Raw genomic sequence first — 23,809 nt, forward strand, 5'->3', positions numbered from 1 at the left:
AACTGGCATGTGTCCCCTCTATGAATAAAGTACCTTTCACAATACATTCACTGAACAAATTTGTTCAGTTTCTGTTGTGGGTCAGGTATTAAGCTAGACACAGTAATGAATGACACCATCCCCTACACTTGGATAGCTTATGTTACATTACGATAGAAAGGTCATTAGACAGTTATGATTCAGAATGAGAATATGTAGGTGAAGGCTAAATGTGGTGTTTTGTGACTCATCAAATGGGGTTAGGAGGAAAGGAGTTGGACAAAAAATGTATCACAGAAAATGCAACATTTAAAATGAGACTTCAGGGTGAGTGAGAATTAGCCAGAAAGTAAATGGGGTTGGGGAGAACAATCTAGTTAGGAAGCAGCATGTACAGAGGCTTTATAGGCAGCTGTTGCTTTTGGGGGCCTGCAGGAAGCTGAGTATGGCTGAGATCTAGTGTGTGTATATAGGGAAGCACACATTCTTGGTGTATGTATATCGAGTGGGTGAACATGTAGTCATGGTAAAGGATGGAGGTAGGAAAACATGAAGAGGTGAGATCATAAAGGGCCTTATAAAGCCGCATTTAGAAGTTGAACATTATCTTTGTAATTAGATACTTCTGGCTACTGTGTGAAGCATGGATGGAGCATGTAAGGGTAGGTTCAGAGGATGCTGCAATAATTCAGGCAATTGCTGATAGTGACCTGAAATAAAGTAGTAAGAATGAAGCAAAAAGGAACAAATTGGACATAGCATTTTCGGAAGTTGGTGATAAATTGTATCAACTGGGTAGATGTTGATATTTGCTACTTACTGAACTTCTTAATGTATAATTTCATTGAAAACTGCTCATCTCATATAGTTAATGAAACTCTTGGGGTCCTTATGTACTTTTGGGGGGATCCTAATTAATTTTTAAAAAACTTTAGGTTCCCCTTATGGTTTCTAAGCAGGCAATTATTAAAATGTATTGGTTCCTTCAACCTCCTAAACATGAGTAAGATATAACTCAGCTTTTATAAACGAAAATTAGAATGTCCAGTTTGTTGTTGATGTTATTACCACTTTGTTCAACTTGGGTTACAGAGACCCCTTCCTCTTTTTAATAGGACTTTGAGGGAGATGTGACATACTTATTGATCTTTTTTTTTTTTCTTTTTCCTTCCTTCTTGGTAAAGACTTGAATGAAATTGGTATGCCAGCAAACAATTCTAGATGAAAGGCTTTGAAAAAAATTATTAAACTGTTTACTGTCTTTATTTTTTATTTTAATGCAATAAAAACAGAGAACTGGAACATATTTGTTGAGACAGTGTTAAAGATCTTCAATAAGTCAAGGTTTTATATAAGTTAGCATAATTAGATTTGCTAATTATTAAAGTTTCAGTGGGCAGAATAATAGTACTTAATGAAAAAAAAACTATAAAAAGTCCTGTATTAGTCTTCCGTTATGCCTGAATGATGCATTATCAACAAAGCATTTTTTTAAATAAAGGATGGCCTTTCATGTCTCCAATTTTATATTTTTATTATGGTATTTGATGTAGTATTTTAACCTTTCCAACTTTTCTTTTTCTTAAAAGGTTAGATTTAAAATTCAAGGAACATATTTCTTTGAGATTTAAATGAAATTTTCTTAGAGTAAGAACTTCTGGTATTTTACTTACTAGTTCATTTCTCTAAATAAAACTTTCTTTTTTGCTTCTAGTAGACTATAATATAGTTTCTACATCTGTTTTGATCCCAATTCAAGTTCTTCCTTGTTAAACTCTGTCCTTCAGTTTCTATTTCAGTTGAGGTAACCAGCTAAAAACATCCTGCTTTTTCCTTTTAGAAGTTTTAACATCACATATATATTGTAGTTGTGTAGCACAGATTTTAACCTTTTTAATTTTTAAATTACATTGATATTAAAATATATGAAATTTAAGGAGGTCACTAACGTGTCAATTATGAATTTTGGGAATTTGCTTTTAGGCTTATTAAATCTTTGGCTACTTCATTTTATTAGTTAATAGCCTGGGGATGTGTGACTTACATTTTTCCTGCCTATGGACTCATTTCCCTATGCTTCAGTTTCTTTCTTCATCTATAAAATGAAGATAGTCTTTTATCATTGTACTCATTTTTATTGAGCACTGTCTTTTATTCAAATACAGCTGACTTTAAGTATTCCTTCTACAGCCAGACTCCCAAATTTATATCATCATCTCACACTTCTTTCATGAACTCCAGACTTATATATTCAGTTGCCTAGTTGATGTCTCAGTTTGCATATCTAATACGCATTTTAGACAAAAGGTCTTAAACTAACTCAACATTTTAAAAATTGAATTTCTGTTTTTCCTCATGGTTGGCTTTTTCTGTAGCCTTTTCATTCTCAGTTGATGGAATTCAGTACTTTGGGAAGCTTGGGCTTAAATCCTTAGAATCATTTATTTTTATTTAGTTGTTTTATAATGGTTTTATTGAGATATAATTGCCATGCAATAAATTGCACTCATTTAATATCTACAACTTGAGAGATTTACAGTTAAGATGGTGGCATAGGTAAATGTGGTACTCACACTCTCCCACAACCACATCAAAATGACAACTAGAGAACAATCATCACTGAATGGAGGTCTTGCAACTAAGGATTTAAAGAAGAAACTACATGGAGACTGATAGGAGGCGTGGGGACCTGGAAAGGCTGGTCCCACACCCACTTATGGTGGTTTAAAATGGGGAGAGATATCTTGGTTGTGGAGGGACCCCCTGAGGAGCAAGGGGTCCCAGCCCACACCAGGCCTCCCAGCCTAGGGTTCCAGAGCTAGGAAGAGAAGTCCCCATAACTTCTGGCTGTAAAACCAGTGGGGATTGTGGTTGAGTGAAACAGGGCTCCTGGTGTCCTAGACAATTTCATGCACGGACTTAACTGATACTCAATCTGAACTCCAGTACTGGAGCAGCAGCTTGAAAGGAACCAGGGACATATGGGGAGGAACTGAATTGTCTGGCATCAGGGCAAGAGCTGGTGAGGGGGGAGGAGCAGAATTATGCCAGGCAAAAGTACTGGAAGGGCCATTTTTCCTTTTCTGAGACAACCCCCACAGAGTCAGCAGGCAGGCCCCATATCTGAGTCTCCATCAGCGTGGCTTACACTGTTCATCCTACCCTGGTGATTTCCTAAGATTCTGTCCCACCCAACTTGTAAGCCAACTCATGCTGTTTCCAATGGCTTTTTCATAGAAATGGCCTGTCTTGGCTCATGCTTCAGACTTTCCTAAAATCTCTGAAACAAGCATCATCTGGCCTCTGTGTACTCTGTAACTCTTTCTAAGTGGCCTCAGACCTCGCAGTAGTGACAGCTAGCTTTGGTTCACAGCTTGGTCTCTCCTGGGCACCTCTAAGCCCAGAACAAGTAGCAGCCATCTGCAGATCACTCTGTAGCTCCTGCCAGTAGCCCCAGGCAGGGCACAGACCTTGGCTGACCTTGCACATACTCAATAGACAGCTTCAGACCACCCCAGATTACAATCCTACTGCCTCCATGAGTGACACACTCAATGGGTGGACTCAGTGAGCACCAAAGCCCCCTGAAGCAAGTCCTGCTCCATAGAGTTGGTTCCTGCACAGTAGTTCCTCTGCTATAGTAGTAGCTGGTCCTTGCAGCTGCTTGGCGTGGGGGTCAATCTCTTCCAGTGACATTAACAGCAATCAAGGCTCAACAACAATAGGAGAATGCACATAGTCCAGACAGGTGCACCTCTAGCGCTCAGCTTGGGTGAATGGGGAAGCTGTGCTACTGGGCCCTTCAGGACATCTCCTTTACCAAGTCTGGGAGACATAGCAGCTCTACCTAATACATAGAAACAAACATAGTGAAGCAGCCAAAATGTGAAGATAAAAAAACAGGTCCCAAATGAAAGCAAAGGAGAAATATCCAGAAAAAGGACTAAATGAAATGAAAGCTAGCAAACTACCAGATACAGAGTTCAAAACAATGGTTATAAGATGCACAAGAAACTTAATGAGAACTTCAACAGCATAAAAAAGGACATAGCAACCATAAAAAAGAACCAGTCAGAGATGGTTACACTAACTGAAATAAAGAATAATTTACAGGGAAGCAATAGTAAAGTAGATGAAACCAAGAATCAAATCAGCAATTTGGAATATAAGGAAGCAAAAAACACCCAATCAGAACAGAAAAAAAAAAAAAAAAAGACTAAAAAAACAATTAAGATAGTGTAAGGAGCCTCTGGGAAAACGTCAAGTATACCAACTTTTACATCATGGGGGTTCCGGAAGGAGAAAACAGAAAGCAAGAAATTGAAAACCTATTTGAAAAAGTAATGACAGAAGACTTCCCTAACCTGGTGAAGGAAATAGATATACAAATCCTGGAAGCACATAGAATCCCAAACTCTGTATGTGCTTATAGAAATAATTTAAATGTGTATTTAATTATTTGCTTCTGTATAGGTAATGTGAAGATTTTGTCTTGAGAATATGTGAAAACTACATATTCAGTACCTAACACATCTAAGTTTCCATGAATATCTTTTCTTTTCCTTCTATTTTTAGAAAATTTGAGAAGCAGTAGACTTTTGAAAATAAATAATATGAATAAAGATTGTTTGGAAGTTAGGAAAGAAATATAACAGTTTGATAATCTTCATTTTAACCTGTTTTGTCATGTATTTAAGCTACCTTCTTGTGGGTGGTTATTAACCTCTTAAAATTAAATAAATATATTAAATATTTAGTGAAAAAATTCTATTATGTGACAATTGATATATTTTTAAACCTTGTTTTCCTAGCAACAAACCTAGAAAAGGTAAATAATTTACATTGTTGTGTGAGAAAGCTAACAAATTATATTTAACCAATTGGCTCTCAAATTTTGGATTACAACTTTCACACCATCCTACCTAATAATAGACAAATATGCAAATTGACCATACCTCCGACACGTCCACAAGCCACGCCCACCATCCAATCAGAGCGAGCATGCAAATTAACCCAAACCAAGATGGCTACAGCCACAGAGAGCAAGGTTTCCTAGGTAACAGAGGAAGCCAAGCTTTCCACCTGCCCTTGCCAGGCCTAAGCCTCCACTCAAGCTACAAAGTTTCAATTATAGAAGGTAAACAAATTCAAACAAATGGCAGCAGAATGGAGCTTGAGAGAGCAGGCCAGGGTTGCTCCCGGCAACAGGGGAAGCCAAAGCTTTCTGCACACCCTGGCGGGGCCCACCTTCTTAAGGCAACAAAGTTTCAATTATAACCCCAACACAAATGGCTGCCGGCCGGCCTTGGAGGGAGCCCCAGGCTTGGCTCCGCTCCAGGCTACAAAGTTTCAATTGTAGAAGGAAAATAAATTCCAGATACCAGGGCCTCCGCTTGGGTTGTCAGGGGGCGTGGCCAGCCTGCAAACCACCACAGGCCCCTCGCTCAGGCCGCCCCACGCCCCAAGGGAACCCCACCCTGATCCGGGACACCCTTCAGGGCAAACCAGCTGGCCCCCACCCCTGTACCAGGCCTCTATCCTATCTAATAAAAGAGTAATATGCAGATTGATCATCACTGCAACACACAATATAGCTGCCCCCATGTGGTCAAAGATCCTGCCCCCACGTGGACACAAGATGGCCACCACAAGATGGCCAGCAGGAGAGGGCAGTTAGGGGTGACCAGGCCGGCAGAGGAGGGAAGTTGGGGGCAAACAGGCTGGCAGCAGAGTGGTTAGGGGGTGATCAGGCTGGCAGGCAGAAGCAGTTAGGGGCAATCAGGAAGGCAGCCAGGCAAGCAGTTGGGAGCCAGCAGTCCTGGATTGTGAGAGGGATGTCCGACTGCCCATTTAGGCCCGATCCCACAGGGCAGTCGGACATCCCTTGAGGGGTCCCATATTGGAGAGGGTACAGGCTGGGCTGAGGGACAACCCCCCTCCGTGCACAAATTTCGTGCACCAGGCCTCTAGTCTATCTAATAATAGGGTAATATGGAAATTGGTCGGGATGCCTTCACGTAATGACCAATCAGTAGGCTGCGTGCGCAGCAGGAGCAGGTGGGCAGGGACTTGAAGCTCGCGTCCCCACCCCCTGCACCAGGCCCCCGGGATGTGAAGCTCTCATCCCCAACCCTTGCACCAGGCCCCCCCAGGATGTGAGGCTCGTGTCCCCAGCAATGGCCCCCTGGGACATAAGGCTCGCATCCCCACTCCCGGCAACGGGCCCAGGGATGTTAGGCTCGCCTCCCCGCCCCTGTGCCGGGCCTCCCAGGATGTGAGGATCGTGTCCTCGCCCACGGCAAAGGACAAAGGGCAATATTAAAATATTTCCTCTAATTCCCTTTTAATGTGTACAAATTTCATGCACCAGGCCACTAGTACTGAAATATGTGGATACAAACATAACTGACATATTCTACATCTATGCATGGGTTACTTGAAAAATAGAAGCAGTTGCTTAACTGGATGACTATCAAATGGTCAACACAGATTGATGAGCTTGAGTGCAGTAGACAGTGGGTATGCAGATGGTGGTGTCTGTACTGTTTGACATGAGATGGCAGAGTCTTTAAAATGATTTCAGTGGGATGGCTTTGGTGTTGCAGTAAAGGGCATCCATTCAACCTCAGGTGCTGTGCAGCTGGCAAAGCCAAGCTAATATAGAAAAATGAGAAACAAGTGACTATTTAATGTACAGGAATGCACAATCTGCATTACAAATAAATGACAGTATTACATGCAGGAAACCTGGCCAGATGGCTGTACATTAAAACACATGACTCCTAGAGAGAATTAAGTATAGGCAATTTGCTTGGGTTTTCTGCAGGCCTGCTGCATATTATATTAGGGTAGGGGAAAAGAGATTAAGTGCTTTATTTATTGAAAGTGTTTAGGTGAAGTTGGCAGTTGTTTAAGCATAATCTGATCTCCATAAGTATTTACACGGTCTCTTTGTGGAAAAAAATAATAGGCTGGGTAGTTGGCTTTAAAATAAAAGGATATAAGGAGTAAGATTGTCTTGTGAACTTGTGAAAAATACAACTGTCTTTGGATCGCATCTTAGTGTTGTAAAGTTTTCCTTGATGCAAAAGCTTAAACATTTTTTTTGGACAAATATGATGAAACAAGTATTTCTTTTTGTATATAGGTTTTAATGAATCTAAATTCCAGTGACATATGGGGATTTAAAAGTGGGAAGAGTTAAACATGTTGAGTGCTTTGTGAAATGGGACAATTTTCACTAGTAAAACATTACATGTTTGTTTTTCAGCTTAAAGAAAGTGGTTATTGTACAGGTCATGAACCAGATTCCCTGGAATTCAGCACTGTGGGAGGATGGGTATCTACTCGGGCATCAGGCATGAAGAAGAATATCTATGGCAATATTGAAGACCTGGTAAATTTTTTTGTAGTTATTGTATAATCATTGATTAATATATAGAAATTATTATAAAGTGATGGAAGCCTTTAAAATTTAGTTGAGTGGTGGAGTCCCCTCAGAAATATACTTCTTTTGATTATTGTAACACTGACTGTGCAGTGGTCATTACTTAAGGGTGCTCCTTTTCAAGTGATTGATATTTAAGCTTGGTAAATGTTTCATAGTATCTGACATAAAATATATAAATATTGTTTGATAATCCTTATGGAGCTTCAGTGTTCAACTCTACCAAGATTTTATTCAATTTATTTAGATGATCTCATCATTGTTACTCTTTTGCCTTAGGAGATTTTTATATTTTTCTGAAATAATAATTTTTCTATATAGAGTTCAAGAGCCTGAATGAAAATGTTCTAGTGAGTGGCCATATAACCTCTAGTGTTTTGTGTGCACACCATTTTGTTTTACTGATCTGGTGTCAGTGCTCTTAACAGTTATTATTATTTTTTAAAAATATATTTTTATTGATTTCAGGGAGGAAAGGAGAGGGGGAGAGAGAGAGAGAGAGAGAGAGAAACATCAATGAGAGAGGATCATTGAATGGCTTCCTCTTGCATGCCCCCTACTGGGGATGGAGCCTGCAACCTGCTTATGTGCCCTTGACCGGAATCGAACCCGGGACCCTTAAGTCTGCAGGCCGACGTTCTACCCGCTGAGCCAAACCAGCCAGGGCTGACAGTTATTTTAATAATAGTGTAACTATGGGCATTCTGGTTAGGAATTAGGTATCGTTTGTTCCATTTGTTCTTTTAGTAGTTGACCTGATAGTTGTGTGACTTTGTGCAAATTGGTTCACCTTTCTAAACAACTTTTCTCCTTTGTAAAATGGAACAAATTATAGTAATTGCTGTATAGAATTATAAAAAGTAAAGGACGTAAAATGAAAATTCTTAGTTCCTGCTATGTAGTAGGTGCTTCAAAAATGTTAGTTTCCTTATCAGCAATATTTTAATAACAATTTTAAATAACTTTGTGAGACTATTAAAGTTATGTTCCTAACATTATTCTTAGAGTTACTTATCTTTGCTTTTCAAATCTAAAGTTTCAACATTTTTATCAATATCTTCATTACCGGAAATATCAAATCTTTAATGAATTTTGGTTCTTTATAGTTACATCAGAAATGTAAGACTTTAAGTGTCTGTATTATGAATACTTTTTAAATGTTTACATTATCCTGTTTATATATATTTTTACTGATATTTTAGAAATCAAATTTTCATTTTGCAATAAAAATAAATTCAGTTTCAGAGAGAGAAGTTGATCCTTTTGCTATTGTATTATTAAGAGCTTTATCAGAGTTAAGCAAATATTTGACAGATTACTATATTTAGTACTACTAAAACATGTAATTTATTTTCATCCTTTTTTAGAGAAATTTAAGGGCCATAAGTTATAAGCATACATCATAATGTACTTATTTGCATTAATAATTACTTAGCATATTTTACTTTTAGCATAAAATTTTTTATAATATATAATTTCCACTGAAACTCTTAATTTACATTAATTGCTTTTATGAAAACTACTGAAGTTGATATATTCCTTTATGTGGTTAGAGTAGAATTCGTGAAAAAGATTAAATTTCTTGTGTTAAAAATATTTCTCAAAAATATGCAATATTGTTGCATAATTCTTTCAAGTACAATAAGTAATGATACTAATACCTATTTAATTGTTTGAAAAAAGCTGAAGTTGGTTAGTATAAATTTTTAATATTATAACCTGAAAATTGAGATGTCTTGGTGCTTTCTGTATGTTATGGGATAAACTTTTCATCTTACATTCTGGTTGCTACTTGTTTTTTAAGAAATTCTAATTATAGTCCAACTCAAATATTTTTTAATTTAGTGGTTATCTCTTCATAAATGATTTCCTGATCATTTGATTAAATGATTATGATTTTTATGGTTTGCTATAAAGTTGAAGCTCTTGGCCATCAGCAATAATCCATTGCTTCTGTGAAAGATTTCTTGGTATACTATTCAGTTATGAAACAGAAGGAAATTCAGATATGCTATTATATTAACTAAATAAAATAATTTCTGACACTTTTAATATCTTTGTACTTATCTTTACAGACCATTTTCTTGGCATGCTCACAAACACATATATATATATGTGTGTGTGTGTGTATATATATATTTTTTTAATATAAAAAGGATCATATCATGTTTATTCTGCTTTTTATATTATCACTATGTTAATATGTAAATGAACATAGGTTTGCACCATCATTTAAATAGAGTGCATATAATTCTTTTGTTGGTAATTCATAGTTTATTAAAGTAACTCCTTATTAAACATTTAAGTTGTTCTTGATTTCAAAATTATCGAAAACAAAGGGGAAAATATCCACTTTAGTAATACTTTTTAGCGTACATCTTTAAATTTTTTTGCGGGGGGTAAGTTCCTAGAGCTTGAATTGTTGGACAAGATGCTTAAACATTTTTAAATCTATGTATCCTTATAGCCAAATTGCTCTACAGGGATTTTGTGCCAGTTGACATTCCCACTAGCCCTATGAGAATCCTTATTTTATTAGACTCTTTATTTATATTTTGTCTTAATTTTAATTTATTTAATTGCTAGTAAATGTAAACTTTTGAAATGATCTCTTTGGCAATTTTTATTTCTTATTTTGTAAGTTGCTTATTGATGTTCTCTGCTCATTTTCTTCAACAATATATAGACTATTTTTATTTATTTGTTCAAAAATCATTCTAAAAATGTGTTGGATTTTTACCTAACCATTTTGGATTCAGAGCTCAGGAACTATTTTTGAATGACAACCCCTCCCCCACACAGTGTACTTACTTTTTCACCTGTGTGAAACATATCTCACAGATATATCACACACATGTCTCTCTCCCTCTTTAACTCAGTCACTGGATCTCCCTCTTCATCCCATCTTTGACCTGATCATAATTAATACTTAAATCTTTTCACTCTTTCTTACTAAGGAGGCAGATTAGCTATGTTGAAGGAGGGGATAAGGCAAGAATATATATATTTTTAGAATTCTAAGCAGTGTTTGAGTTGAATGATAATGTTAAATAAGTGAAATATTGAACCTATTAAAATATAATCATTGCTTATTTTTTCTATCCTTTAGTTCTTTGCTGCATAGATAACCCAAGACTAAATTTGGTTCAAAGAAACGTGCTTAAGGTGTTCCTAAGATAATGAATATATCTAAACCAATAAGAATCTTAGATTGATTTGTCCCTCTTTTAAAGTTTATAAAATTTATTTTTAGTTTAATAATTACTAAAATATATTAGAATTCTGAAGGGCAGCAACATTTATTACCTAACCCAATATTTAAAAAGTAGTGTTTTATATAAATATCTGGATATGTTTACACACACAACAGTCATTGATAAATGGCTAGAACTTACCTCGTGCATTGTATTAAACAGGTGGTTCATATAAAAATGGTAACACCTAGAGGTATAATAGAAAAAAGCTGTCAAGGACCTCGTATGTCAACAGGCCCTGATATCCATCACTTCATCATGGGATCTGAAGGTAAATATAACTGCAAATTTATTATGAAAAATACATGTTACTGACTCAGTTTTGTAAGAATCTGTGATATTATGATATCAGATATTTGAAAGAAAGACATTTATTTAAATAATGATATTTTTTAAGTTTCATTACTTTAGTACTTCATAAAGTTTTTATTATGAGGACATCTTATTAAATTTCCTTTTACGTTTTACTTTTTTATAGTTTTAGAGATAGCTTGGTCTTTTGGTTTTATTTGATTTTTCTTTTAGAGTTTTTAATAATATTAAAAGTTGTTGTTAGGATTAAAAATATTCTTTAATGTCTGAATAATTAGGGGGAAAGGGCTGATAAAGTGTTGTTTCATGTCTTGTCTTTCTATAATTATATCTGTTATTATTGCTATTTGCTTTGTTTAAGAAGTGGAATTTAAAATTCTGTTGATTCATATACTTTTAAAACTTATGTTGGTCTTTTATTTATTTCACTACTGGAATGGTATCCTTTGCTTGGCTACTTGATGTTGTGTAGATTAGAATGTAGTTCTCTATTTTATTCCAAATATTTAATTTCTGTACCAATCAGAAAAAATACTAATCTTCCTCTGTTTTGCAAATTATTATGTAAGCACTGTGAATTGAAGGTGAACATATGCTCATTTTTTAATTCTTAGAATGGTATAAAGGGAAACTCCTTAAATGCAGAGAAATAAGATAAAACAGGGTTTCTAAATTAGCAGAGGAACTCATTACTAACTTCAGAAGGTGGTACAAGCTGAAAAAAAAGATGGAGTTTGGAAACATTTAGTTATATGCATGGATAAAAACAGTTTATAGTAACCTAGGGGGGTAAATTCTAACTTTTGACACTAATATCAAGGAGGGAAAAACACACTGTGTCTTAGGACATGCTAGAGGTCAACTACTGAGTTATGATCGGTGGAATAGTTTAGATCTTTTTCATAACAGCCAATAACAAACTTTTGTCAAGGTATCTCCACAGTTTACTCTTAATTTTCCAATTTTTATTTTTTATATTTTTAATTAAATTTATTGGGGTGACATTGGTTAATAACATTTTATAGGTTTCAAGTGTACAAATCTAGGACACATTATCTGTATATTGCATTGTGTGCCCACAGTCATGTCTTCTTCCATCACCATGTAGTTGACCCCCTTTACCCTTTATTACCCCCAATCCCCTTCTCTCTGATAACCACCATACTGTTGCCTGTGTCTGAGTTTTTGTTATTTGTTTTTCTTGTTTGTTCTTACTCCTTTTCTGATCAGTATACTCTTCTAAGGAAAAACAGAACAGTTTTAATGACAAAAATAAAATGTTAAATTCCTTTAAATAATACAGTTCTCTATTATTTTGGGACTTTTTGTACTATTGCATCATCTGAAAGTTAACTAAAAGTATATAACTTTTCCCAATAGATGTCAAATTGAATAACAAGTATCAAAAATGATAAATATAAATTATCTTTTCAAATAACCACTTTAGACATTTTAAAAATCCCATTGATTAGGTACTGTGCTGGCACACTCAGGACACAGGTAATAATAGACCATTATTCAGATTGATAAATTCTCTGATAGAAATAAACACTGGAAAATATAGGCAAAAGGTCACATGAATGGGTATTAGGAAGACTTCCCAAGAGAAGCCATGCTCAAAGTGGTCCTTGAGGGTTGATAAGGAGAAAGTAATTTCAGACAAGGTTGAGAGATAAGGTGGGAGAGAATTGTCCTGCAGAGAAAACTGCATGTGGTCAGGCTTAGAAGTAAGAAAGAACCATGTCTGCTTTATGAAGCTCTCAGTTTTTCGGTAGAATGGGAACATACGATTTAATTGTAGGGTAGAGTGGGTAGCAGGTTGATGGGCAGAGTGGTCAAGGTTATAGGGTGGTTAGAGATAATATAGTTTTTATGCCTTTTTAAAATAGTTTGAACTTTATCTAAAAGATTGGACTGCCTCCCTCTAGTTAATTATTGAATAAATTTAAGAAAGACAAACTCATTAATATAATATATATGCAAAAGAAATATGATGTATAAAAACATATGCTAGGGTAAATTACTGTATTTAAATGAAATTTTATTATAAATGTGCGTGAAGAATGCCATAATGATTTAAGAGCATGAACTGTGAAATCTATTAGATATGGATTTCAATTCTGATTTCACTACTTACGTTTTTGTAACTTTGTGTAAATTATGTAATTTTCTATTCCCAGTGACCTCAGCTATGAGGATAATAAAGTAAAAATCTTTATAAGCTTTTTGTGAGGATTAAATGAGATTATGCTAAGCAGTTGATAAGCATGTAGTAAGTACTCAGTAAATGTTAAATTTATCACTATTATTGTGACTTTATTATTTTGGCATTAATGACCTTTACAGGTGTATTTATGGTCCCTAATCCCCATGTCTGTATGTATGTGGATGTAAAGTCATCATAATATAGGCCAGGAGATAGCATGATTGAGGGAGTAATTTTATGTGAAGTCATATTCTTTTATAAAATGTGTTATTTGCTATTTTAAACTATCTAAATAATAACCTCCTGCCTTAACTGTGAATCATAAACTTTTCCTTGAGCTTTAATAATATTTTTCTTTTGTTGCAGTTAAATCATTTGAGGACAATCTTGAAAGCATTATCATTAAATTTCCCCTATCTTACTAAGTTACACGTGTGACTAACGACTTGAATGTTTTTGTCTTGTTTGGTGTTATTAACTTCTTGTATTTTATTTTAACAAGCAGCTCTCATTTTAAATGCTCTAACATGATCAATATAATGAAAATTATAATAAATAGTGAAAGCATTTGAAATGCTTTGTATTCTTTTTCTATGTATGGAGTTTACTAGTAACTTACAATGATTTGCTTTTCTATTTGGAAAGTGGTTAAATTAAAAGTACTTGTTTAAAAAAAACACACACCCATGACCCACCTTTTAACCTTTTCTGTAGGATGAAATAGGTTAAATGCTTACTATAGGTTCTTTTTTGTAGTCTTACTAGTCACCTTTTGGTTAAATAAAGCTTATCCTTTACTGGATTCCTCAGGAGAGGCACAGATGTATAGCCCATGAGTTCCGGAATGTTCTAAACTGGTTTTCTACAGCCTTAATACTTGCAGGTCAGTTTGAGTGGATGTAATATCCTTAGGTCACACTTTCTTGCCTTGTTTTTTGAAAATGCTGCTCCACTGTTTGTTGTTTTAAAGAAACCTGATGCCAGCTTTCTTGCCTTTGTAACTTGATTCCTCTTTTTGCCTGGAGGCTCTGAGAATTTTTTGTTTCATTATTGTTAAAATTTACTGCTTTTACAACTCCGAGTTTATTGTCCTGTGTCATTTTGCTCTGGTACCTAGTGCACCATTTCTATGTAAATATTCAGATCTTATTTTATTTGTGGAAAAATTTTTTGGATTGTAGTATTAAATATTAGGGGTTTTCCCCATTGTTTTTTATTTTTCTTATACATATATCTGATTTCCTTTCCTTCTTTTCCATTTCAACCACTGTTTCTCTGACCTTTTTTCTTGATTTATTTTTTTATTTCATTTTCATTCTCTAGTTATTTTCCTATCTTTCTTCAATGCCCTTTATTAAATTTTCATTTAAATCTATTTTCTGTTCTCTTTGGATGTCTTTTAAATTAGCCTTCGTTCTTTATGTTTTTTTTGTTGTTGTTGTTGTTACTGTTCTGTTTCTTTCCTGAGTTTGATCATCTCTTATTTTATTTCTTGGTTTTTGTCCACTTAAGTTTTTAGTATTTATATTTCTGATTTAGAAATTTTTTCATATCCCCAAATACTTGTTTGACAATGTGTTTTTTGTTTTTTTAATTTCTTTATTGATTAAGGTGTCACATATTTGTCCTCATCCCCCCATTCCCATCCCACACCCCACCCCACGGATTCCCCAACCCCCTGTTGAACTTCACCGTTGGATAGGCTCATATGCATGCACACAAGTCCTTTGGTTGATCTCTCCCGCCTCCCCCCAACCTCCCCTGTCCCCCCTCTGAGGCCCGATAGTCCGATCGATGCCTCCTTGTTTCTGGTTCTGTTCTTGTTCATCAGTCTGTGTTGTTCATCATTTCCCCTAGATGAGCGAGATCATGTGTCACTAGAGATATACTTATAAGAACTGAATGTGAGACGAGCAATAATAGTTATGCTGACAGGCAAATGAATCAGTCTGTAGTGAGTTTCTTTCTGGACCAACAGTTCTTTAGAGACCCAATTTCAATGTCCACCAGTTCCTTATGTGTACATGTCAGCACTGACCCCTCAGCTCTGGATGGTGGACAAATGGTGGTAACGGAGCTCCGACTCCCTCTAGTTTGGTCTCGGCCGGACCCAAGGGCACGGCTTCACCCGGACTCAGGTGAACGTGGCCTCACCCAGTCCCAGGGGCGCGTGGCCTCACTCGGACCTAGGTGTGAGAGACCTCACCCGGATCCAGGGACACATGGCCTCACTCGGACCCGGGGGCGCGTGGCCTCTCCCAGACCCAGGGGCGCGCGGCCTCACCCGGACCCGGGACCCAGCCTCACCCAGATCCAGGGACTTGACAATGTTTAATTCAGTCTGAAATGTGTTACAGTTTTTAGAATCATGGTTGGTTTGGGGAGGGGGAGCTTTTCACCCACAGAAAAGCTTTTGTTTACATTTTCTGATTTTTTTCCAATAGGCCTTTATGGATTTGGTCTGCTTTTCTGTTCCTGTTTATTATTTGGAAAGGATTCCTAGTTTAGAGTTTTTTTGTTTTGTTTTTCTGTCACTTCTAACCTCTTTTGTGCTTCTTACTTTATGGATGATGGTGGTTTTGTTGAGAGAAGGCATGACATGCCTTGTGTCTCTTTCATTTCTATGGGATTTGTAATTTTTATTTTTTATTTTATTCTTCCCCTTCACTGCTTTGTCTCCAACGAGTACCACACTTCTCAAAATATGATGCTCCCTTGAAGATACTCCCCTTGCTTCTCCAAGGCTGCCATTTCTGTTTCTTCCCATTTTCAAACCCCTCCAATAGCCAGGGCTATAGATTGCCAAACCCTGTATAATATTTTGACATTTCTGTTGCACTTTGGCATTCTGGGGTTGATTTTGTCTGTGCTTCCTCCAAGCCCTCTGCTACTCTGTACTCTTTCTTTTGCAATCTTTTAATCCTCCTCTTATTTTCTGCTCTTACAACCTTGTGGCAGCTGGAAGACTGTAGAGGTCTTTTGGAATTTTTAAAAAATTTCTACTTACAGGTATTTTGAAGGTCATAATGTTTTGTTCGTTTGTTTGTTTTGTCTCCTAGTAATACTGAAGGTGTAGTTCCTGAGTGGTTTTATTTGTTTTTCCTTGAAATTTGTTATTTTTGAGTATAAGATTGATTTTTTATGTTTTTTTTGGGGGGTAAAGTAGAGGGAGAGGATTCAGAATCAAATGACTGCCATTCTTCTCTGCCTTGAAGTCACCTAAAAATATATTTTCAAATTATGAAAGATTTTATTTACTTCAAGCAAATACTTATATTTTGTCTACCTAATAAAAGAGTAACATGCTAATTGACCGTACCTTCGCAACGCCCACCAGCCAATCAGGAGTGAGTATGCAAATCAACCCAACAAAAGATGTCGGGTTAATTTGCATACGCAGGTGCTGAGCATGGGACGGGAAGCTTGTGTCATTGCCGTGGTGATGACGCAGGCATTTGCACCACCCCAGCTGCTCCCGGCCTCTGGGCAGTGTGGGAAGGCAGAAAGGCTGCTCCGGACAGAGCGAAGGCGGTGCCGGCAGCCAGGAGAACGAAGGCCCATTCTTGCACGAATCTTCATTCGTGCATTGGGCCACTAGTATTAAATAACAATTGAAGCATTTAATTTTCTTTATTTTAAAAGTATGTTTTTATTGATTTTTATCGAGAGAGGAAGGGAGAAGGATAGAAACATGGATGTGTAAGAGCTGCCATGATAGATTGGCTGCCTCCTGCATGTCTTCTACTAGGGATTGAGCCCACAACCCAGGCATGCGCCCTGACTGGGAATCCAACTAGGAACCTCTTGGTTCATGGGTCGATGTTCAACCACTGAGCAACACCACCCAGGCAAAGCATTTAATTTTCTTAAAAACATATTTGAAAATTATAAAAATTTTTTTTAAATTTTTTATTTATTAAATTGATTGGGGTGACATTGGTCAACATGAACATATAGGTTTTAGGTGTGGGTTTCTATGTTACAAAATCTGTATATTGCATCGTGTGACCACAATCCAAAGTCATATCTTCTCGTCACCTTATATTAGGACCCCTTCTCTCCCTACCCCCTTTCCTCTGGCAACCACCACACTGCTGTTTGTGTTCATGAGTTTCAGTTTTATATCCCACACATGAGCAAAATCCTATGGTTCTTAGCTTTTTCTGACTGACTTATTTCACTTAGCATAATGTTCTCAAGGTCCATCCATGTTATTGCAAATGGCACTATTTCATCCTTTCTTATGGCTGAGTAGTATTCCATTGTGTATATGTACCACATGTTCTTTATCCAGTCCTCTACCGCAGGACATTCTGCGGTAGACATGTTTCCATGTCTTGGCCACCATGAATAATGCTGCAATGAACATAGGAGTGCATATATCTTTGCAAATACATGATTTTGAGTTTTTTGGATATACACTAAATGGCCAGATTATTATGATCTCTGAACACATAATAATCTGACCACTCAGTGTGTATGTATCTATATATCTATATATCTATATATCTATCTATCTATCTATCTATCTATATCTATCTATCTATATGAGGCCCGGTGCATGAATTCGTGCATGGGTGGGGTCTGGCCAGCCTGGCCAGGGGGAGGGGACATGGGCGGTTGGCTGACCTGCCTGCTGGTCGAACTCCTGGTCGAGGGGACAATTTGCATATTAGCCTTTTATTATATAGGATATACACTGAGTGGCCAAATTATTATGCATTCAGAGATCATAATAATCTGGCCACTCAGTGTATACCCAGGAGTGTGATTTCAGGGTCATATGGGAGCTCTATTCTTAATTTTTTTGAGGAATCGCCAAATTGCTTTTTATAGTGGTTATACCAGTGTACATTCCCACCAGCAGTGAATGAGGGTTCCCTTTTTCCCACAACCTCTCCAATACTTGTTATTGATTGTCTTGTTGATAATGACATCCCCTTTTTTACCCCATTGACTCCTTCTAATCTGCACCCATCACCCCTTTTCCCCCAGGCCTTCACCACACTATTGTCTGTGTCCATGGGTTATGCATATATGCATATAAGTTCTTCCCATCCACCCACCCTGCCTTCTCTCTGAGATTCTGCAGTTTGTTCCATGTTTCTATGTCTCTAGATATATTTTGTTCATCAGTTTATTTTGTTTATTAGATTCCACATATGAGTGAGATCATGTGATACTTGTCTTTCTCTGACTGGCTTATTTCGCTTAGTATAATACTCTCCAGGTCCCTCCATGCTGTCTCAAAGGGTAAGAGAACCTTTTCTTACTGCTGCATAGTATTCCATAGTGTAAATGTACCACAGCTTTTTTATCCATTCATCTACTGATGGGCAGTTGGGTTGTTTCCAGATCTTAGCTGTTGTAAATTGTGCTGCTATGAACATAGGAGTGCATATATTCTTTCTGATCAGTGTTTCAGGTTTCTTAAGATATATTCCTAGAAGTGGGATCACTGGATCAAATGGCAATTTCATATTTAATTTTTGAGGAAACTCCACACTGTTTTCTGTAGTGGCTGCACCAATCTGCATTCCCACCAGCAGTATACTAGGGTTCCTTTTTCTCCACATCCTCGCCAGCACTTGTCATTTGTTGATTTGTTGATGGTAGCCATTCTGACAGATGTGAGATGATACCTTATTGTCATTTTAATTTGCATCTCTCTGATGATTAGTGACTGAGCATTTTTTCATATGTCTCTTGGCCAACTGTCCCCTTTCGAGAAGTGTCATTTTTTTAATTGAATTGTTTGTCTTCCTTTTGTTAAGTTGTATGAGTTCCTTATATATTTTGGATATTAACTCCTTATCAGATGTATCATTGCCAAATTGTCCTATACAGTGAGCTTCCTTTTTATTTTGTTGATGGTTTCTTTTGCTGTGCAGAAGTTTTTTATTTTTATGTAGTCCCATTTGTTTATTTTCTCCTTAGTTTCCCTTGCCCTAGGAGTTGTATTGGCAAACATATTGCTACGAGAGATGTCAAGATTTTGCTGCCTGTGGTTTCTTTTAGGATTTTTCTGGTTTCACAGCTTACATTGAAGTCTCTATCCAGTTTGAGTTTATTCTTGAGTATGGTGTGAGTTGGTCGTCCAATTTTTTTGCATATACCTGTCCAATTTTCCCAACACCATTTATTGAAGAGACAATCTTTACTCCATTGTATGCTCTTGCCTCCATTATCAAATATTGAGTGTAATGGCTTGGGTTGATTTCTGGGTTCTCTGTGCTGTTTCATTGACCTGTATGCCTGTTCTTGTGCCCATACCATATTGTTTTGATTTCTATAGCTTTATAATATTGCTTGAAATTAGAAAGTGTGACACCTCTGGTTTAGGATTTCTTTTTGCTGTTCAGGGTCTTTTGTGGTCCCTACCACCAAAAATTTTAGGAGTGGTGTGTGTGTTTTTAAATTTCTGTAAAAAATACCATTGGAATTTTGATAGTGATTGCATTGAACTTATAGATGGCTTTTCCTAGTATTGACATGTTAACAATATTAATTCTCCCAATAAATAAACATGGGATACCTTTCTATTTACTGTACTTGTGTCTTTGATTTCTTTTATCAATGTCTTGTAGTTTTCAGAGTAGGGATCTTTCACCTCACTGGTTAAATTGATTTTTAAGTATTTTATTGTATTAGATACTGTTGTAAAGGGGATCAATTTATTTGTTTTTTATAAAATTCATTGGTAGTGTATTTAAACACTGTTAATTTTTGTATGTTAATTTTGTATCTTGTAACTACTGAATTTATTGATTAATTCTAAGAGCTTTTTTGTTGAGTCTTCAGGATTTTCTCTATATAATATCATGTCATCTGCAAATAGAGACATTATTACTTCTTCCTTTTCAATTCTGATGCCTTTTTTATTTTTGCCTGATTGCTCTAGCTAGGACTTCCAGTATCCCCACTGTTTCTACCCAGGCAAATTAACTGACCTACAGTTTTGCTTACATCTCTAATAAGTTTACCTATGTCCTTCCATTTTCTGCTATTTTACAGAGTTTCATTACATAAGCATGATCTATTAAACCAGGGGGGGAGGGGGAATGTCCAACCCTGTATAAAGCCTGAGAATCATTTGGTCTGGCCCTGCCAAGGCATTAGGGGTGAGTTAATTAAATGTTTGACCAAATACAGCAGGCTAATTTTGAAGTTGATAATTTTGTATGGCCCCGAATGATGTTTAAATATCCAAATGGCCCTTGGCAGAAAAAAGGTTCCCCACCCCTGCTAAGTGAAAGGACCCAATTAAAAGACCACATATTTTAAGATTCTATTTATATACAATGTCCAGAATAGGAAACTTTATAGAGACAGGAAATAGATTGGTGGTTGTCTGGGGCTGTGGTGTGTGTGTCAGGGAAGTAGGGAGTGGGAAATAGAGAATGATTGTTGGATAGGTTTCTTTTTTGGAGTGATAAAAATGAACTTAGATTATGGTTAATAAAGTTGCATATATTGAATTTTATATTTTGGGTGAATTTTATGGTCTGTGAATTATAATTCAACAAAGATGCTAAAATAAAAGAAAATCTAGTCACTTTTGTTATCTTTTAAAATGGACAAGATATATCTTTTTTTTTTACATAATTGGGCCAAAATTGCAGTGCTTTGTGATTTTACATGTCATAATAGGGCCATATTTGATATCTCAGTAGGAAATCTCCTCTATATGTGATCTAATGTAATATAATTTACTTTTTATAGACTTAGTACTTTTTAATCTTTAATTATATATTGACATTTTATTTTAGGTATATTATACATTTATTTGAAGCTTTGATTTTTATGATACTTTTCATTTATTTCAAGTGTTGTAGTGAAGTTTTACAATTTCAAAAATTTTCCCTTTTTTTATAATTCGCAAAAAGTTTAATAGTATTAATAATTTTTATCATTAGTACATCAGAAACCACTGATTTGAAAAGCTTGGCTTGTGAATACAATTGTTTTAACCATGTCTCTTCAGATATTTTAGTACAGATATATAGATCATGTAGTTATAGTTAACTTGTTTATTTTCTCTGATTTGTCCCCCACTCCTTCATGTAAGAAAGAAAAGAATATTTGTTTCATTGGTGGTCCTTTTGTGCTGTATATTTATGATAAGTTTTGTCTATTAAATATCTGGGTTTTTGGTTTCATACAAGGGCATCTCCCTTGCCTTTGTCTTTTCCTTGTATGAATTCTTACGAAAAAAGGCAAGTTGTAATAGTCCCTCTAATTTCTTCTATCACCTTAAGAAGTGCTCATGGAAAGTTCTTTTTGTCCCTAATAAATTGTCCTCACAGTAAAAATAGGCACAAATATCAAAATACACTTTTGTATGAATGCATATAAGATACAAAAAACTGTTGCTTTTCAAATATATTTTTCTTTTAGTAAGTTGTAATACAATATATTTTTATTGATTTGCGAGAGGAAGGGAGAGGGAGAGAGAGATAGAAACATCAATGATAACAGAATCATTGATAGGCTGCCTCCTGCATGCCCCACACTAGGGATCAAGCCTACAAACCCTGGCATGTACCCTGACTGGAATTGAACCATGACCTCCTGGTTCATAGGTTGATACTCAACCACTGAGCCATGCCTGTCGGGCATAAAACTATTTAAAAGTAACCTTCTTGGAGAAAGGTTACCTTAAAAATGTTTTAAAATATTTATATATAACCAAGAAAAATGTATTCTATAAACTTCTTAGAAATTAGAAAATTTGCTTAGTTTTTCTAGAAAAACTTGAGTAGCCATTATTCCCACAGAATAGATTAAACAGATTTAAATACGAATAATAGAATAAATTAATTGAGTAAATAGATAAAATAGATTTAAATATGATTTAGAAAATTGGCATGTGACATATTGGATTATTCCCCCTTCTTTTTCAGGAACTCTTGGTGTGGTAACAGAAGCTACAATAAAAATCAGACCAGTCCCTGAATATCAAAAGTATGGCTCAGTAGCTTTCCCTAATTTTGAACAAGGAGTAGCCTGTTTAAGAGAAATTGCAAAACAGGTAACCAACAAAACCACAAAAATAAACCCACACATATATACTTATATTTAAAATTCTGCATAATTGATTTTTATATGTCACATATAATCTTCATATTTTATTGTGTTATATTTGTGATTTTTTTACCCAGTCTATATGAAATGGTAATGTTGTAAAATCATCCCGTTAAGTGCAGCTGCTATTTTTTTAAAGTAATTATACATCTACTTCTTGGTTTAAAGAGTGTTATACAATTTTAAGCCAAGGTAAGAAATATACTTGCGTTGATGGCTTCTAATGACTTTGCCTTTTATTTAATGTTATGATTTCTTAAGTTATTTTTGAGTAAGATGGTTTGTTATGAATTGAAGCAATATTTAATTTTTCTTAAATTAAGACATTCATTGAAATTAAAATAACAGCTGAATATTAATGGCCCAGACATTTAGAAATTATATATAGGTAGTTAAACTTTATCAATTCTTAGAATGTGGTGCTACCAGGCCCTACTTTATTTTATAATATTACCTAATCTATAGCTTAAATTAAGTATGATAATTTAGTATAGCATAATATAATATATTTAGTGAAAGAATTTCCTTTTTTCCCCTCCCTTCTTAAAAAAGGGATATATTTTCAAGGGTTTTAAAAGACTAGATAATGCAATAAAATTTATTTAGTTCAGTGTATCAATGTGGAAATTCTTGCATTTCTTTAGGCCTTTGATTCGTTTGAACTACAATGGTTTGTGAAAAATTATTATTTCAACATTTCCTAACAGGATTTAGTTAAGGGAATATACTTCACCTTCTTGCTTTCTCCAAACTCCTGGAATTCTTTAATACTTCAGTTATACTGGACTAGAATCTTGAGGGCAATGGAGTTTTCTGTTACATATCATAGGCTATCCTGCAGTTTTCCAGAGCAGAGTGGAGGGAGGATCTGGTAAGGCAATGGAATTTTACCAAGCGAGTACTCAATATTTATTGTAGACTTTGTAAGGTACTTCCAGCTATCCCAAGAGAATCACTATGAATGTTTTAAAGAAATTTAAGATAAGCAAAAAAAAGTTACATTTACCCACATATTTACCATTTTCATGCACCCAGTTTTACTTTCTGGGACACTCATTCTTTCTATTAGTTTCCCACTTTTAGGAAGGTCAGCTATATGGACTTCTCACTAATCTAACAGTTGACAAGGATAATTTTTATAATTTTCAAGTAGCTTCAGTTACTTATCATTTAGATTGCTTCTCCCATCAAGAATTAGTCAAAGGCCCCCTAATATTGATGGTCTTACTCCTGGGTGCAGGGGAGAGTTTATAAAGAAGTATACTCCTGGAATGAACATTCTCAACCTTTTGCACTTGGATGTCGAGTGTGACTCGACACGGTTAACATCAGTAGCAGCTCGTATGTATTTGAAATATAAAAAAATCCAAATAAATAAGTTTGTATGAAAAGAAACTCCAGTTTTTATTCTACTGCTGCGCTTTGTAAAATCTGGGGTATTTAAAAAATTAAATCCCGAGTAGAATAAAGGAATCGAGAAAAAAGCAAGCGAGTGCAAAGGGTTAAACTTATGGCAGGTTACTTTGG

The 23,809-nt window shown here is 35.7% G+C and overlaps 1 protein-coding gene across 3 annotated transcripts in view; it reads left to right on the forward strand.

The window, feature by feature from the left end:
• Nucleotides 1-23,809, forward strand: part of AGPS (alkylglycerone phosphate synthase) — a 120,582-nt gene that overhangs the window by 48,118 nt on the left and 48,655 nt on the right. For all 3 annotated transcript variants that reach the window (XM_008138522.3, XM_054722796.1, XM_054722795.1), the window contains 3 exons: nucleotides 7,250-7,375; nucleotides 10,843-10,951; nucleotides 22,102-22,229. In XM_008138522.3, coding sequence (XP_008136744.2) covers nucleotides 7,250-7,375; nucleotides 10,843-10,951; nucleotides 22,102-22,229 — 363 coding nt within the window. The remainder of the gene's footprint in view (nucleotides 1-7,249; nucleotides 7,376-10,842; nucleotides 10,952-22,101; nucleotides 22,230-23,809) is intronic.

This window comes from Eptesicus fuscus, chromosome 11 (genome assembly GCF_027574615.1).
Source record: "Eptesicus fuscus isolate TK198812 chromosome 11, DD_ASM_mEF_20220401, whole genome shotgun sequence".
Taxonomy (NCBI): domain Eukaryota; kingdom Metazoa; phylum Chordata; class Mammalia; order Chiroptera; family Vespertilionidae; genus Eptesicus; species Eptesicus fuscus.